The sequence below is a fragment of the Narcine bancroftii genome, chromosome 5 (genome assembly GCF_036971445.1).
Source record: "Narcine bancroftii isolate sNarBan1 chromosome 5, sNarBan1.hap1, whole genome shotgun sequence".
Lineage (NCBI taxonomy): Eukaryota > Metazoa > Chordata > Chondrichthyes > Torpediniformes > Narcinidae > Narcine > Narcine bancroftii.
In genome coordinates this window covers 61,046,908-61,065,876 of record NC_091473.1, presented here as the reverse complement: position 1 = coordinate 61,065,876, position 18,969 = coordinate 61,046,908, and the positions used below count along the sequence as shown (strand labels likewise).

The following is an 18,969-nucleotide window of genomic DNA, read 5'->3' as shown; positions in this document are numbered from 1 at the left end:
ATTTCCATGACTTCTCTCCCTTTTATACAGGATGTATCCCAATTGGCATATTAAACACCTTGTTAATGCTGTTCCTGCTGTCACAAACACCTGTGTTTTCATCTGAAGCTTTTGAACAGCCTTCGGCATGGCAGTGATGGTCTGATGGTTAGACCAATCATGTGGTTGAAAAGACAAGTATGCATATTGGATGCAACAGTGCTTTGACAGTTTCAAAATGAGATCAGATTCGCCCCAGGAGGATTAACACTCACCCACAGAAGATATTTCAGTGTACTGGTCCTCACTTGACTCTGTCTGGATCATCTCCATTCGTCCCTTTTTGATTGTTGCTCTTCTAAGGACTGAAAATGCAGAGTTTAATGATGAAAATCAAAGCTCATGCCTCACTGTCTGTTCATTGTCTGTTGGGAGATTCATCCAGAAAGTCATGAGGCATGGGATCCATGGAACCGTGGCTGGGTGGATTCAGAATTGGCTTGCCTAAAGAAAACAGAGAGTAGTTGTGGACAGAAAGTATTCTGCCTGGAGGACAGTGTCCAGTGGAGTTCTGTTGTGGGACCCCTACTCTTTGTGATTTTTATAAATGACCTAGATGAAGAAGCAGAAGGATGGGTTTGTAAATTTGCAGACAACACAAAGGTGGCAGGAGTTGTGGACAGTGCTGAGATTTGACGTAGGTTACAAAAGTTGGTGCGTAAAACTGAAGAATGTTCTGACAGGGTGATGTATTGGCCTGGATTGTCCCTTGGATGACAGACAGGAAACAGAGCAGGAATGGGGTTAATCCCACAATTCACAAATCCCACATCCAAATCCTTGAGGCACTAATTCCAACTTTCCAAAACCCCAGAGCTTTGGTGCCCATGCTCCCAATCCTGGTGTCTCCATTCCTATGCTCCCAATGCCTCGGACCCTATTTCCACACTCCCAGTCTCCGTAACCCTGGTTCCCACACTTGCAATCCCTGGGACCCTGGTTCCCAATCCTGGCATCCCCATTCCCATGCTCCCAATCCCCAGGACCCTATTTCCATACTTCCAATCTCTGGGATCCTGGTTCCCACACTCTCAATTCCCCAGGTCCCCATTTCCATGCTCCCAATTCTTGGGGCCCTAGCTCCCACATTCCCAATTCCTTGGGCCCTGGTTCCCACATTGCAGATCTCTTGGGCCCTGGTTCCCACATTCCCACTCCCTTGGGGTTTGGTTCTCATACCCTCAATTCCCATGCCCTGTTTCCAACACTCCCAATCACCGCAGTCCTGGTTCCCAGGCTCCCAAACACTGATGCCCTGCTCCCACACTTCCTTTTCATTCTATGGAGCCACAAATCAAACATTCCACTTGAACTTAACTGATTCAGTAAAATTTATATTAATACTGTGTAACATTTAAACAATTATGTTGCAGTAATAATGGAAATAATATCCAATGTGTCAGAGAATTGTCTAGACTGGCTCCGCCACATGCTAACTGTTAGGGTTTTCCTTATGGTCTCTTTGGGCTGGCAGGTGGGATACAGGAGTATCACAGGATGCGTGCTTTTCCCTCAGCTCTTCTAGATAAATATCTTTGATTTGGATGCAAGAACATCTCCAAGCTTGTCACTGACATTAAAACCTAGTGGGATTACAAATTGGAAGGAGGATTCAAAGTGCTTTTGAGGTGACAGACAGACAAAGTGATTGGGCAAAACATGGTAGTCACAGTGTAACATGGATAAATATTGAGCTGCACCTTTGGGAGGAAAAAGAGAAATGTGTCATTTAGTTTAGAAGATGTTAGATATATAAGGCAGTCAATAGGTGGGACTGAATAGGATCCTGTCAGGAAGGGATTGATTGAAGATAGAAAGGGGTTGACTGAAGACAGGAAAGGATTGACTGAAGATGGATTAAAGATGGAAAGGGGTTGACTGAAGATGAAAATAGGTTAATTGAAGATGGAAAGGGGTTGATTGAAGACAGGAAGGGATTAACTGAAGATAAAAAAAAAGAATTGATAGAAGTCAGAAAGGAATTAATTGAAGACAGGACCAAATCAGACAGTGACAATCTTACCATGCAGTGCTGATTTCTCTCCAGCATTTTTATTTTCCTCCAGTAACATGACTTCCTCTGCCGGGAAGAAAGAGGGAAAGTGTGTGAATGAGTGCAGATGACGTACCCTGCCTCAAATCACACAAAAGATCACACGATCCCAGCCCAAGAACACAGCAACATTGAAGTTGGAGAGGGGGATAGGGTTAACCTGTGTCAATGAGAAGCACGAGGCTTCAAGGTTCAGTGTTTCTTTTGGGTGTTGAGCATGTGATTGGAATGATGGTCCATGGTGTAGGTCGAGCAGGATTGCTAGTTATCCCATTCTCATATGCTGTTTAAAGATGATGGTCAGGTCAATGATAACTCCCCCCCCCCCACCCCCCCCCACCATTTTACTGGTGCCAGTACTTCCACAGCTGGCATTTACAGGGCAGAGAGACAGCCACAACAGCGATAGACATCCAGGTCTAAATGGTGTGAGATTTGGAAGGAAACTTGTCCATTTGATGATCTCCTGTGCTAACTGACCTTGTCTTGGCGGCCAGTGGTCATATGTTCAGGAGGAGTTGGATAATGTCTGGGTGATTAAGTGCAGTGGAGGGAGAGATAATGCTCAGGGGGATGGCGGTGTCCGTTCCAGTGGACTATGTGTCTGGTTGTGTCAGACTATTCTGGCATTGTTGGAGCGAGGCTTATTTAGGCATGCAGAGAGGTTCCTCACCCAACCATTGTCTTGCAGAATGGTGTGGCATTGTCAGAGGTGAATAGCTCATCATTGAATTCCCCAACTACCAATGGACTTGTTGTCACAATGTTTAGACATAACATCACAAGAGATAAGAGCAGAATGAGGCCATTTGGCCCATTGAGTCTGCTCTACCATTTGACTCATGACTGACGTATTTTTCTTCTCAACCCCACTTTCCTGCCCTCTCTCTGTAACCTTTGATTCCCTCACTGATCATGAACATGTCAACCTCCCCATTACTTGGCCTGCACTTCCATGTGTGGCAACAAATTCCACCGATTCACCACCCTCTGGCTGAAGAAATATCTCCTTGTTGCTGTTCGAAAGGGATAACCTTTTATTCTGATATTGTGTTCTCTGGTCCGATCCTCCCCCATTACTGGAAACATCTCATCCACAGCAAGAAAACAGGTCCTTTGGCCCAACTCATCCAGGCTAACCAAGTTGCTCTCTTTGGCTTGGCTTTGCGGACGAAGATTTATGGAGGGGTAATGTCCACGTCAGCTGCAGGCTCGTTTGTGGCTGACAAGTCCGATGCGGGACAGGCAGACACGGTTGCAGCGGTTGCAAGGGCAAATTGGTTGGTTGGGGTTGGGTGTTGGGTTTTTCCTCCTTTGTCTTTTGTCAGTGAGGTGGGCTCTGCAATCTTCTTCAAAGGAAGTTGCTGCCTGCCGAACAGTGAGGCACCAAGATGCATGGTTTGAGGCGATATCAGCCCACTGGCGGTGCACTAACTCACTAAGAACCATAGAACTATATATTACAGCACAGAAAACAGGCCATTTGAGACTGTTCTGAACTATTAATCTGCCTGGTCCCACTGCCTGCACCCAGTCCATAGCCCTCAATAACACACCCCCCACCCGTGTTCCTGTCCAAATCTGTCTTAAATGTTAAAATTGAAAAAGCATTCAGCTGGACTACTTGCCTGCATTTGACCCATATCCCACTAACCCTTTCCACATACTTTGCCCAAATGTCTTTTCGACAGTGTAATTCTCCCTGTCTCTTGTTCTGGTAGCTTGTTCCACACACCCACCAGCCTCTGTGAGGAAACTTTTCCCCTCAGGTCCCCTTTAAGCCTATGCTCTCCAGTTTTGGGAAAATGACTGTGACTCTTTACCCTATCTGTGCCCCAGATGGATAATACCTGTGCTTATTATGAATCCATGTCAGCAACCCCCAGGATATTCCTGGCGGGGGGGTTGTGGATGGTTAAGTCATGAATGTCAAAGCTTGGTTATTAGTTTCTCTCTTATTTGATATGCTCTTCATCTGCCACTTTCAGAAGGCATCTATTACCTTCCACTGAGCAGCCCATGCCTTAAACTCATCCACAATTTGTTGACAAGTATAGATAGTTGCAAAGACCATTAAATATCCTGTAATCTTCAGTGAGCATCTCCACTTCTGAGCTGAGGCTAGGGAGGAAGGACATGGTGTCACACAGCACAGAAACAGGACCTTCAGCTCACCACATCCATGTTGACAATCAAGTACCCGTCAATGCTCATTTACCAGTACTGTTGCCTTCTCACAAAATCACCAAGGACCCCTATCACCCCACACACAGCATCTTCCAGCTACTCCCATCGGGAAAGAGATGCAGGTGTATCAGAGCGAGGACCACCAGGATGAGAAAAAGTTTCTTCCTATGGGCATAACAATGCTGAATGACTGTTGAACTGCTAAAACAACTCTCTGTGATGTTACGATTTATTTAATATATTGATCTGAATGTGTTTTATGTATGATTGTGTTTTTGCACCATGGACTGGAGAATGTTGTATTGTCAGAATGTACAGGTACAACTGGATGATAAATAAACATAAACTTGAACTTGAATTCTGTTCCTCGGTGATTCAAGTGTTGGCCCAAGTGCTGCTTAAGTGAGAGTCTCTGCCTCCATCACTTCCTCAAAAGTGAGGTCACATGTAGAGAGGGTCATGAAGAAAGCTTTTGGCACATTGGTCTTCATAAATTGGGTCCGAAGGATCAGTTATATCCTGGAAAGGACATGTTGGAATTTTCCCCACGTGTGTGGAGCATCAAAGTCTTAAAGCAAACTTTTTAATCAAATCTTTTTTTCATCATAGACTTTGTTGTATTTGATAAACTATAACAGGGATACAGGGCACGTAAGAGCCAAAATGTGCGTACTTATCTTGGTAGTCGGCATTCTGGGGTCCATAGGGTGGGCACACTGTCTTGATTCCCGTGCGCATGCACGAGTCTTCAGTTGGCACATGTGCAGTGGGCTTGTGTATTGGAGTTTGCTTGGTGCATGCGTGGTGGGTTCGCGTATTGGATTTTGCTTGGTGCATGCACAGTGGGTTCACGTGTTGGAGTTCAGTTGGTGCATGTGTGAAAGTTAAGGGCATGAATTCAATATCATCAGGGTGCTTAAATCTTGTGCATGCACCAACCCAACTCCAATATCCAAATTCACTGCACATGCACCAACCCAACTCCAATACGCTAACCCACTGCACATGTGCCAACCGAACTCCAATTTGTGAACTCACCATGCATGTGCCAACCAAAGACACACGCATGCACACAGGAATCAAGATGACTGCGCCCAGCCTACGGATCCCAGGATGCTGACTAACATGCTAAGTACACAGTGTTTGGCTCTTACATGCTCTGTGTCCCAGTTATAGTTTGTCAAGTACGACATAAACCGTGTAAATTTTATATTTTTTCTGATAATTTTAAAAAGAAATCGAACATATGTGCAGATGGACGTAAGTCGAGTTGGTCGTAAGTCGGAGAGCATCTATACTGAGTACAGGAGTTGGGATGTTATGTTGAAATTGTATAAGACATTGGAGAGGCCAAATTTGAAATTTTGTGTGAAGTTTTGGTCACCTAACTAGAGGAAAGATATCAATTTAAGAATGAAAGAGCACAGAGAAATTTGAAAGGATGCTGCAAGGACTTGAGCAGCTGAGCAATCGGGAAAGGTTGAATAGGAACAGGCTTTACTCCCTGGAGAGTTGGAGAATGAGAGGAGGTTTGATCAAGGAATGCAAAATTATCATGGGTATAGATAGGGTAAAATCAAGCAAGCTTTTACCACTGAGACAAGAACTAGATAACATGGGTTAAGGGTAAAATGTTTAAGGAGAACGTGAGGGGGATCTTGTTCATTCAGAGGACTTCAATTTCAACATTTAAGAGAAGATTGGATTGGTACATACCTGGGAGGGGTATGGAGGGCTATGGTCCAGGTGCAGGTTGATGGGTGAAGGCAGAAAAATAGCTTGGCACAAGATGGGCCAAAGGGCCTGTTTCTGTGCTGTAATTCATTGTTTCATTTAGGCAGTGATTCTAACCAAGACTGGGTGCCAAATCGCTGATATATATCCTCTCTAAATCACTTACTTCCTTACCTGAAGCCTGTATCTTCTGGGCTCAGACATGAAGAAAATGTTCTCACTGTTTTTGCCTCTTAGAATGATGTACAACTGTATCAGGTGCCCCCTTAGCTTCTTCTGGTCCAGCATCAACAAATAAAGTCTCTCCTCAAAACAGATGCACTCCATGGTGAATGGAGTGTGATGACCAGAACCTCTCACAAAATTTCAGAGATAGCTGGAACAATGTTTTAGATAAGTGCATGAATATAAGAAGAAATGGAGGGTTATGTTGGAAGGACTGGATTGATGGTGAGAAGTGGATGGTCATGCATTTTGGTTAAAGAAATTAAGGCTTAGACTATTTTCTAAATGGGGAGGGAATTCAGAAATCAGAGTTCAAAGAGACTTAGGAGTACTAGTGCAGGATTCCCTCAAGGTTAGCTTGCAGGTTGAGTTGGTAGAAAGGAAGGCAAATTAAATATCAGCACTTATTTGGAGAGGACCAGAATATAAAAGCAAGGGTGTAATGTGGACATTTTTATTAGGTATTGGGAGCAGTTTTGGGCCCCACATCAAAGGAAGGATGCACTGCCATGGAAGAGGGTTCAGAGGAGGTTTATGAGGATGATCCCAGGGATTAAAGTGTTGAGGACCCTTTAATGGCTCTGGTCCTGTAGCCAGTGGCGTTTCAAAGGACAACACGGGAATCTCAGTGAAACATACCAAATGTTGAAAGGTCTGGATTGAGTGGATGTGAAGATGATTCCAGTAGTGGGAGTGTCTAGGACCAGAGGGCACAGTCTCAGAATAAAAGGATATAGACATAGAAGAAAGATGGAGAAATTTCTTCAGCTAGAAGGTGGTGAACCTGTCTAATTTGTTGTCACAGATGGCTGTGGGGACCAGGACTTTAGGTACATTTAAAGCAGAGGTTGATAGGTTCTTGATTATTAAGGGTATCAAAGTAGATAAAGTAAAATGAAGTTGAGATAAAAAACATATGAGCTGTAATTTGAATGGCAGAGCAGACCCAATGAGCTGAATGCACCATCTGTTTCTCCCTCTTATGGTCTTATGTTGAGGGCACACTGGGTACACCAAATGCAGTAGATTACATTGGATGGTGTGTGTGTAAAGCTCTTCATCACCTGAAAGGTCTGCTTGTGGTCTTGGTGGGTGTGGGGGAAATGTCATGACAAGTTTGCAGTTTCTATGGTTCCAACGGGAACTGCCTCAGGGAGTAGGTGGGGAAGGAAGAGCAGATGAGTGAGTCTCAGAAAAACGGATCCCTGAAAAAGGTGGATAAGGTGGGAGGGGGAAAGATGTGACTGGTGGTGGGGTCATTCTGAAGTGTGTGGAGGATAATGTGACTGATGCAGAGGCTGGGGAAGTGAAAAGTGAGGAGGTGAGACAAGGGGAGAGGTATGAGGGGTTGGGAATATTAAAGAAAGAGGACATTTCAGATGTGGAAATGATTTGGTTTTCCACTGAATGTTGAACTCTGGCAATTCCCTGCTCCCTCACACCATCCACTGGATTGTTGGGCGTTGAACACTTCCTCATGCATGCTGCCTGAACTCTGTCTTGCATGATCACCCCACCCTCTCTCTCTACCCCCCCCCCCACCCTCAACGAACATTGCCCTGCAACAGTCCAGAGTCAAGTGCAAACCTTAGAGTCACTGACACAGCCAAAAAGCTGGGGAAAATAAAATAAGTAACAAAGAACAATTCTTTGAATCCTTTTGTTTTGTGATCATTACAGAGTGAGAGAAATGCCTATCTTACTGACAACTATCAAACTGAAAAGACTGTTTACTTCTCAAATGGACACCAGAGGACCTGTGAAGACAGACACATGGGCAGTAAATTATGGAGTTGTTGAGGCAGGGCAGATAAAGTTCCTTGGGAGACAAAAACCAATGTCCTTCAGTGACCATCTTCCTGCCTTTCCCAGTCCCTCTGAGCAGTCACCTGCTTTGTCGATCCAGGCCCGATAGCCATTCAGCTCCCGTTCAATCTGCTGCTGCCTCCGGAGCTTCAGGAATGACCGCCTATTTTCCACCCTCTCCCGCTCCTTGGCAAATTCACTGGGGGCAGAGAGAGAAGAGTTAGTTTTGGTGCTGTCCCAGTCTCAGCTCCCACCTGCTGGCATTGTCAGGATTGGCTTTTACCACTGGGAGGCTCTTGACATATCTAACTTAAGGACTTCCCTGAGATATCCGGCTAGGGGACATCTATGGGACCTGGTTGGAGGACTTCCCCGAAGGACCTGGTTGGAGGATTTCCCTGGGGGTTCCAGATGGAGGGACTTACTGGGGAAAGACATCTTGCTGGGCAACTTGCTTGAAGGACCTGAAAACCCAGCCATGCACTCGAATGCAGATGGCTAGAGGGTTTCAGAGGGTCAGGCAGCAGATGTCGAAGCACTGCATCATGTCTGAGAATGGAAAGGGGCGGAATAGCCCTTACATTGTGTGTCCAAGGAGTCCACCTTTGATGGATTGGAAACATACTGGGATGGTGCGAAGGCTACTTCCTACATTAGTCCATCCTTAACCATTGACTTTGTCTCGGTGCACGCAGGTGTGAGCTGCTTCATTGGCTGAAGAGGTTAGAGGAACTTAAAGAACAACATTTGGGTTGTCTCCAATCCAGCGGGGTGAACACTGGATTCTCCAGTTCCAGTTGCAGGTCCTGTCTCTCTCCTTCTCTCACACTCACATCCCTGACCCACCCCCTCCAGTTACGCAGTTTTATTTCCTTTCTCAATCTTATTTCATCTGTCTGCCACCCAACACTCAAACTACTAGGTCTCCTCACTGTCTGCTGGGTGATAACCCTCTGTGACATGTTTCACTAAACACTTTCCTTACTGATTTCTGCTGGCATCTTCAGCCTCTTATGTCTCCACTTGTCATCTGCTTTCACCTTCCCCCTCCCTCCTATCTGGCTCCATATTCCCTCTTCTTTCTCACCTTATCTGTTTCTATCATCTACCAGTCATTATTTCCCAACACTTCTTAGCCATCTGCCCATCCTCTTCCTCTCAGCCTGGTTCCACCAGCCCTGTTTTATCCCTTTATTTTGGCCACCACCTTATCCATTCTGTCAGTCTTGATGCTTGGCATCTTTATTACAAGAATGTTTCCGGGACTTGAGGAACTGAGTTAAACAGGTGAGGAATTTATTTCCTGATGTGTGGAAGAATGAGGGGAGATTTTATATACAAAATGATGAGGGATATAAATGCAAGCAGGCCTTTTCCACTGAGATTAGGTGAGGTAAAAACTCAAAGGCATGGATTCAAGGAAATCTTGAAAGGGAACAAGCTACCAGCTGAAATGATGAATGTGGGCTCAATTTTGATATTTAAGAAAAATTTGGATAGGTACATAGATGAGAGGGGTATGAAGGGCTAAAGTTTGGGTGCAGGTCATTGAAATGAGCCAGATTATTAGTTAGGGATGGACTACATGGGCCGGAGTGTCTGTTTTTGTGCTGTCGAGTCTATAGTCTGTCTCCACAGACGCTGTCTGACCTGCTGCATTCCCCCAGTACTTTGTCTTCTGCTCTAGATTACAGCAATCTCTTGTGTCTGCCTAATGTGCAGAGATTGGTCATCTCAGGCTAATCACTTGCCTTTGGGTTTTAAACTGTACTGTGTGGGTGAGGCAGTCATTTGAGGAATCATTTGTAAAGTTTCTGAGAAAAGGCAGCAGTGTTGAGTGGCAATATGGGTCCTGCCAGAGGTGCATCCAGCTATAGCTCCTGGGAGACCGTGTTAAAGAACTGGAGCTGGAGGAATTTAGGATCATTCGGGAGGCAGAGGCAGCGATAGAGAGTAGCTTCAGGGAGACAGTCACCCTTAAAGGTCAGGAGATAGGTAACTGGGTGACCGTTAGGAGAGGGAAGAGGAAGTGGTAGACAGTGGAGGACACCCAAGGATATTGTTTTGCATACTGTTGGGGGAGACAATCTACCAGGAACTAGTCATGGTGGTCATGTTTCAGGCAGAGAGGCTGGCCCTTCAGCTGAGAAGGGAAGGGGGGAGAAAAGGAGAGCTATGGAAATTGGGGACTCATTGGTTATGAGAGCAGATAGGAGGTTTGGTGAACAAGATCGAGGCTCCCAGATGGTACATTGCCTCCAGGTGCCAGGGTCAGGAATGTCTCTGATCGAGTTAAAAGCATTCTGGAGGAGGAGGGTGAGCAGCCAGATGCGTGGTCCATGTGGGGACCAATGACAGAGACAGGAGTAGGGATGAGGTCCTGAAGTGGGAATAAAGGGAGTTAGGAAAGAAGTTAAAAAGCAGGACCTCAAGGGTGGTGATCTTAGGATTCCTGTCTGTGTCACGCACCAGAGAGGGTAGGAACAGGAAGTTGTGGCAGATGAATGGATGGCTGAAGAGTTGGGGCAGGGGTACAGATTTCTGGATCATTGGGATCTCTTCTGGGGAAGGTCTGACCTGCACAAAAAGGATAGGCAACATCTGAATTGGAAAAGGACCAATATCCTGGTGTGCAGGTTTGCTAGAGCAGTTAGGGAGGGTTTAAACTAGTTTGGCAGCGGGTGGGAATCAGAATGTGAGGGCAGTGATTAGAGTAGAAAGACAAAAGCATGATGCTATATACTCTGAGTTGGTGAGGAAGGACAGGCAGGGGACAAAACATAAATGTAGCCAGTTAGAGGGGTTGAAATGTGTCTATTTCAATGCTAGGAGTATTAGGAATAAAGGGGATGAACAGAGTTTGGATCAGTACATGAATCTACGATGTAGCCATTATTGAAACTCGGCTAGAGGAAGGGGAGGATTGGCTGATGCAGATACTGGGGTCTAGAGGTTTAAAAGGAATAGGATGGGAGGTAGAAAAGGGGGAGAGTGGCAATTCTGCTCATGGTTATAGAAAGGGAGCACGCTGTAGAGGAAGTGTCCACTGAGTTGGTGTGGGTGGAGGTCAGAAATAGGAAGGGAGTTATCACTGTGCTTGGAGTCATCTATAGGCCCCCAAATACCCCCCCGGGACACTGAGAAGCAGATAAGCAGGCAGATTTTGGAATGGTGCGGGAAATACAGGGTTGTAGTTATGGGTGATTTCAACTTCCCTAATATTGACTGGCTTTTCCTGACTGCAAGAGGGATAAATGGGACCAATTTGTTAGGTGAGTTCAAGAAGGATTCCTGGCACAGTGTGTGGACCAGCTGACGAGAGGAGAGGCCATTTTGGATCAAGTTCTGGGTAATGAACCTGGACAGTGATGGATCTCTCAGAGGGGGATCATTTTGGTGAGAGATACCACAACTCCCTTAGCTTCAATGTAGCTAAGGACAAGGATAAAAACAGACAAAAATGGGAAAGTGCTTAACCGGGGAAAGGCTAATTATGAAGTGATGAGGCTGGAACTAGCGAGAGTAAATTGGAAACAGATGTTTAGGGGGGAAAGCACATAAGTAATGTGGAGGAAGTTTAGAGAACACCTGCTGGGTTCAGAATAGGTTTGTCCCATTGGGACAAGGAACTGATGGTAGGAAAAGGGAATCATGGCTGACGAAACAGCTAAGGTAACTAATCAAAAGGAAGAAGGAAGCATGCATTCGATAGAGGAAACAGGAAAGGCTCATGAGAAATATATGATAGTCAGGAAGGAGTTTAAGAAAGGACTTAGGAAAGTTTGAAGGGGGGAGAAGAAGGCCTTGGCATGTTGGATTAAGGAGAACCCCAAGGCATTCTATACATATATGAAGAACAGCAGGATGATGAGAATGAAGGTGGGGCAGCTAAAGGATGAAGGAGGCGAAATGTGCCTGGAAGCAGAGGAGGTTGGGGAGGTCCAAAATTAATACTTTGCTTCAGTATTCACAAGAGAAAATGATTTTGATCAAGGTGAGATTGAAATTTAACAGGCTGGACGTGATATACCCCAGGTTGCTGTGTGAAGTGAGAGAAGAGATAGCTGGGGCAGTAGCTATGATTTTTGAACCTCTTTGACCCCAGGGGATATGGCGGAGGATTGGAGAATGGCAAATGTAGTCCCCTTGTTTATAGGGAGAATCCTGGGATGATGAGTCTTATGTCAGTGGTGTGCAAACTATTGTAGAGGATTCTGTGAGCATTTGGAGTAGTACAGTCCACTTGAGGATAGTCAGCAAGGCTTTGTGAAGGGAAAGTCATGCTTCACAAGCCTAATTGAGTTTTTTTAGGAGGTAACAAAAGAAATTGATGAGGGGAGGGTGGATATGGTCTACATGGATTTTAGGAAGGCATTTGACAAGGTCCCCACGAGAGTCTCATCCAGAAAGTCATGAGGCATGGGATCAGTGGATCCTTGGCTGTGTGGATAAAAAACTGGCTTGCAGGAAGAAAGCAGAGAGTAGTAGTGGAAGGTAAACATTCTGCCTGGAGTTCGGTGACTAGTGGAGTGCTGGAGGGATCTGTTCTGGGACCCCTGCTCTTTGTGATTTTTATAAATGACCTGGATGAAGAGGCAACAGGATGGGCCAGTAATTTTGTGGATGACATGAAGGATGGAGGAGTTGCGGATGGAGCTGAAGATTGTCGAAGGTTACAAGAGGATATAGACAGAATGCAGAGTTGAGCAGAAAAGTGGCAGATGAAGTTCAATCTGAAAAAGTGTGAGGTGATGCATTTTGGAAGGACAAACCATAAGGCTGAGTATAGGGTTAATGGTTGGTTACTTAAGAGTGTGGATGAACAGAAGGACCTTGGGTTTCAAATCCATACATTCATCAGTCACCTCACAGGTTAATAGGATAGTTAAGAAGACCTATGGGATGCTGGGCTTCATTAAAATAGGGGGATTGAGTTCAGGAGTCTTGAGGTCATGTTGCAACTCAACAAATCTATGGTGAGACCAAACTTAGAGTATTGTGTTCAGTTCTGGCCACCTCATTGCATGAAGGATGTGGACACTATGGAGAGTGTGCAGAGGAGATTTACCAGGATGTTGCCTGGAATGGAAAACAAGTTTTAAGAGGCAAGGTTAGTAGCGCTGAGACTTTTCTCTTTGGAGCATAGAAGGAGACTTGATAGAGGTCGCTATCAAGATTATGAGAGGCATAGATTGGGTGGACAACCAGCACATATTTCCCAGGGCAGGAATAGAAAACACCAGAGGATATGTGTACAAAGTTAAGGGAGGGAAGTTTAGGGGAGACATCAGGGTAAGATTTTTTTTACACAGAGAGTTGTTTGTGCCTGGAATGCCTTGCCAGGGATTGTGGTGGAAGATGAAACAATGCGGGTATTTAAGAGACTCTTCGATAGGCACATGGATGAAAGAAAAATCAAGGGTTATGGGGTAGGGAGGGTTTAGTACATTTTTTTAAGGAATATATGGGTTTGCACAACATTGAGGGCCAAAGGGCCTGTATATGTTCTGTGTGATAGTGATAACTGTATAATACCCAATTAGGACCATTAGGACAGCTCAGAAACAGGCCCTTTGGCCATTAATGTCTGCACCAAACATAATGCTAACTTAAATATTTTCTCTCTGCACATGATACCTTAGTTCCCTGCAACTTCATGCATCTATCTAAATGCTATTATTGTGCCTTCTTCTACCAATACTCCTGACTGCCCATTCCACTCTCCAAAAAATCTTGCCCCACACATCTCCTTTAAACTTGCACCCTCTCAAGCTGAATGCATGCCTTCTTTCCCATGACATTTTAACCCTGGGTTAAGAGATTCGGAATGACCACTGCATCAATGCCTCTCTTAATTTTAAATTAGAGGAAAATTCAAAGGTCCCACATCTGAATGCACATGGCACTGATAATGAAATAGAATAAGACAATGAGTTTATTATCATACACATTGTATAATGTACATATGCACCAAAATTCTTACTTGCTGCAGCTCAACAGGTAAAAAAAAGAACAACTAAGAAACAACTACATTCTAAATAATTGAATTAAAAAGTCAATACATACAGACAAAAAAAACCATAGAAAATAAATATTAGAGGTAAAACACAAAAGTCTTCAGACACCGTGATTGAAGAAAAAACACAATGCTGGAGAAACTCAGCTGGTCAAACAATGTCCTTTATGTGGCAAAAATAAAGACACAAAACCAATGTTTCGGACTTGAGCCCTTCATCAAGGGATGATCAAAAAGTAGGTAGTCGCCTGAACAAAAAGTTTGGGTAACAATCTACATTTTGTTCATCCCTTGATGAAGGGCTCCCGCCTGAAACATTGGTTATGTATCTGTGTTTCTTCAGCAATGTGTGTTTTTAGAAAAAAATATTCACAGTTGTCCTTTTGCAAAACAAAAGTGACTTTGCAATAGTGTAGATGATCCTTGAATTGATGACACAAATTGAAATAAATATTTATGATTGCTAGCTATCGCAGGGATGTGGATGGAAGGTGTCCCCATGCTGGGAACTGAATATTCTGGGGTGTGACATTTTGGAAACATAGGCAGAAAGGAAAAGAAGTGGTAGTTCTTTGAAGCAAGGACGTGATCAGCAGGATAATGTTGGCTCGGATTTGAATGTAAAACTAGGATCAATGGAGAAAAGAAATGCTGAAGAAAATAAAGCATTGGTGGGAATAGCTAACCAACTGTAAAAACGAGTACCAATTTAAAAATAATGATGGTGTTCAACAAAAGCACCAGAATAATCTGAGGTGAGTTGAATTTTCATAAGATATTCAAATTAAATTGGCAAAGTGAGGTTTAAGGATTAGCTCAGAGTGTGTGCCGGATAGCTTCCCACAATGGAACCAGCCAGGGAGCAATCTGTTTTCAATCTGGACATGTGTAATGAGACTGGATTAATGAATTATTTCATCATAAAGCAGAAGATGATCCTCTGGGGATGAGTGATCATAACATGATTCGACTTCATATTCAGACTGAGAAAGACAAACTTGGATATCATTAATTTAAATACAGGAAATTACAGAAGAATGAAGGCATCATCATGAAAGTGAATTGGAAAACAGCTTGAAGGTAAAAAAATCAATAGATATTTTTTTTAGGAAATGCTTCACAATTCTCCACAAACGAGCAGTCCATCAAAGATTTCTAGGACAAGGATACTGCCAATGAAGGAAACGGGTTCGAATCTGCTGCTGTCTTTTAGGAGTTTGTATGTTCTCCCCATGTCTGCGTAGTTTTCCTCTGGGTGCTCTAGTTCCTCCCACATTCCAAAGATGGACAGGATTATAATTGGACACATAGATGTAAGTGGGCAAAACGGGCTCATGGGCCAGAAGGGGCTGTTACCGTGCTGCGTCTCTGTGAATGAATGAATGAAAAGGCACAGAATATGACGAAAAATTTGCAGTAGGCTAGAAAAATGAGAACATTTCCAAACTGCAAAAGGAGGGAGAAAACACATTTTGTGAGTGAACTGGTAACAAGGGAAGAGTCTGATCCCCCTGAAGTATTTTAAGAGGAAGAGGGTACTAACACGGGCTTGGTAGAAAATGAGATTATGAATTAAAATGGGAAATGAGGAAACATGAAGGAAGGTACAAAAGGATGCAAAATAGAATTAGAGAAAGCATTGATTATAATAGAGTGGAAGGTGGCTACTCTGGAGGTGAGCCAAGAAGTTAAATCAATAATAGTTTTCTTTTGATTTTAGCTTATGGCATGGTATCAGACCTTTCCAACTCACGAGCCTGTGCCTCCCAAATACACCAATTAACCTATAATCCCTGTATGTTTTTGAAGGGTGGGAAGAAACCAGAGCACCTGGATTAAGCTCATGCAGTCATGGGAAAAATGTACAAATTCCTTACAGATAGTGGCAGATTCAAACCCGGGTCACTGTCGTCATAATAGTGTTGTGTCAACCATGTTGATTAGTGATAATACAGGTTAAGGAGGAGGGTGATCTCGATCACAGAATGATAATGATGCAAACACTCTGCTGGAGGAGCTCAGTGGGTCGTGCAGCATCAATGGGCCAGAGCCCTTCACTGAGATATCGTTGTGCTTCCTCTAACAGAGAGTTAGTTGCTTCAGGTTCCAGCACCTGCTGGCTCCTGCATGTATTGAATGATGCTGATAAGTCGGTAAGATGGACAAGGTATTGGCAGCTGGAATTTAATCCTAAAAATGTGAGGTGAGGGATCTTGGGCAGTCTAATAGGCCAGGTCATACAAAGTGAATGGTAGGATTGTAGAAAGTGTGACAGGCAGAGGGGCTTCGGCCTATCCATCCAAAGATCCCCAATGGCAGATGAGGTGGTGAAAAACATACAATAAAAAGGGTGCAGAGAAGATACACCAGGATATTGTCCGGAACGTGGGATTGGCTGGGCTTGTTCCCTTGGAGTGTAGAAGACTTATTGGGGGAATTCTGATTGAGGTATATTATGTTACATTGAATTATCCATATAGGTTCTCCCAACAACAAAGCCATTCTGACCAAATGGCTTTCCAAATGTAGACTGATCCTGCCCCTCAGAACTTCTTATCCCTTCCTGACCACTGATGTTGAACTCATTGACCTGGCTTACCCCTGCTGCCACATTTTTAATCCTCTGAACATCTGGCGCTAAATCTGTGAGCAGCAAAGATTAAAAAGTTTACCGTGACCACGACAATTTCTTCCTTTGCTTCCCCTGACTGCTTGGGATACATCTCATCAGGCTCCAACATCTCATACCTCCTCCCTTTTAATGTTAGCAGGGTCTAAATACTCCTGTCTCTTTAGTAAACATGGATGAGAACTTTTTATTGAAGGACCCCCCCCCCTTCACCCTCTCTTTCTTTCTCCAGCAGATAGCCTCTTTGGTCATTCACAGGCCCAACTCTTTCCCTTAGTTCCCCCATTGGTATAGAGTGAAGCACCCACAACAAGAGGGCAACAATATGCCTTCAGTAGGCCACTTTATGTGACATCATCTCCAGCTGTCTGAGGTGCTTGCTTGGCTGGTGTTTAAGCACCCAGCTAATCCCCACTGGAACATTAACCAATGATCCATCACATTGGTCCTCTGGAAGCAACTGGACATCTGACTTTGTTGATCTGTCGCTGTGAGGTCAGGATGTTGTAGCTAGACGATGTCCCATACTCTGGGCTGGTGGTAACTGGTCTCCACCTCTACCTCCTCCCTCAGGAAAGGTTAAACTTGATACACTTACCCAGACAGGACGCCGAGAACGAGGTTCAACACAAAGAATGAACCAATGATGATGAGCGGAATAAAGTAGAGCCAGTTCCACATCGCCCCTAAGGCATCATCAGTCTGCAGAACAGAAGAAGAAATCTCCCTTTACATCTCATCTTCGTAGCCACATGGCATGTGCTGTTCACACCTCAGAGATGGGAGCAAAGAAGCCTACAGGTGAGAGGCTGACACTACCAGGGCTCCCTGCTCCTCCCGTTGCTTTGGTGGGAACTGGAATCTCCGACCTCCCTCATAACCATTCCCACCCTGGCACTGGATCTCATGGCCATCATCCCCTCACCCCTCATCTCAATATTCCTGAAATTTAGACCATGAAATAAAGGAGCTGAATGAGGCAATTCGGCCCATCTAGCCCTATGCCATCCCATTGTGGCTGATTTATTATCCTTTTCAACTCCCCTTCTCTGGTCTTCTCCCCAAAACCCTTGATTCCTTTCCTAATCAAGAACTTCACTACCTTTGTCTTGAATATTCCCCAATGACTTTTCGTCCATAGTCACCCGTGGCAGAACTACACAGATTCACCACTCTCTGGGTAAAGAAATTCCTCCTTGTCTCTGTTCCAAAGGGATATTTATGTATTCTGAGGCTGTGCTCCCTTCATAGGAAGCATCCTCTCCACATCCACTCTATCCAGGCCTTTCAGTATTCGCTAGATTTCAATGAGATCCCTCCCCAATTTTTTGATATTCCAGCAAGCATAATCCCAGAGCCAATCAATGCTCCTCAAATGATAACCATTTCATTCCAGGGATCATTTTTGTGAAATTCCTCTGGACCCTCTCCAATGCCAATACATCTTCCCTCAGATAAGAAGCCCAAAATTACTAACAGTACCAAGTGAGGTCTGAACAATGCCTCATAAAGTCTCAACATTACATCCCTACTTTTATATTCTATGTTCCAGCAGAGCATGGATTTGGTACATTCATCAAATGAGGTTTAAGACTTAGGAGCTGAAAAGGTGGATTAGTCAGTAGACAAATAGACAGATGAGGAATAGAAGCTTCCCTGATCTTGCTCTGCCATCTAACAAGCTTAGGGCTGATCCAACAAGCTCAACTCAACATATCTGTCTCCTGAATGTAATGTTTCACCCTCAGGCTTATGAATGAGGTATCTTCCAAGGATATGAATAAGAGGGATCTGGAAAGGGAGAGAAGGTGGTTGTGATAGTGGAAACCTGTATTAGGGATGGAAATGACCAGTGTTACTAGTGTGATTACCATGAACAATAGCCCACCAAAGTATATTCAATTGGAAGAGGATTGAGGAGGAGTCATTTTCATCCCCATGTAACAGTAAATCATCAACCATTCCCTGAACACCAACTGGAATCTCAGTTATGGCACCCCATATCATCATACCAGGCTACAACACAACCTCCCTTTGCATGGACAGTTATGACCATAGCGCTGAGTTATTAATCCAGCTGTTGAGACCACTCCTATCACACTATGCTTTCCTCTCTTTTGTGAACGTACATGTACACACACACATGTAACGACCATGTCAGTCACGTTTATCCATGACCCAAGTATCAATCACTGTCATCCTATTACAGATTGAATTTTGTTGTCAAGATTCCGCTTTCTGCCAACATGGCCCTTTGCCATCATACCAGGCTATACTCAC

The 18,969-nt window shown here is 44.3% G+C and overlaps 1 protein-coding gene across 4 annotated transcripts in view; it reads right to left on the bottom strand.

Moving 5' to 3' along the window:
- LOC138763427 (probable voltage-dependent R-type calcium channel subunit alpha-1E) overlaps positions 1-18,969 on the bottom strand; it is a 252,290-nt gene that overhangs the window by 151,682 nt on the left and 81,639 nt on the right. For all 4 annotated transcript variants that reach the window (XM_069937538.1, XM_069937542.1, XM_069937541.1 and 1 more), the window contains exons 7-10: positions 17,288-17,391; positions 8,128-8,243; positions 2,063-2,119; positions 255-344 (exon numbers count right to left, since the gene is read on the bottom strand). In XM_069937538.1, the coding sequence (XP_069793639.1) occupies positions 255-344; positions 2,063-2,119; positions 8,128-8,243; positions 17,288-17,391 (367 nt within the window). The remainder of the gene's footprint in view (positions 1-254; positions 345-2,062; positions 2,120-8,127; positions 8,244-17,287; positions 17,392-18,969) is intronic.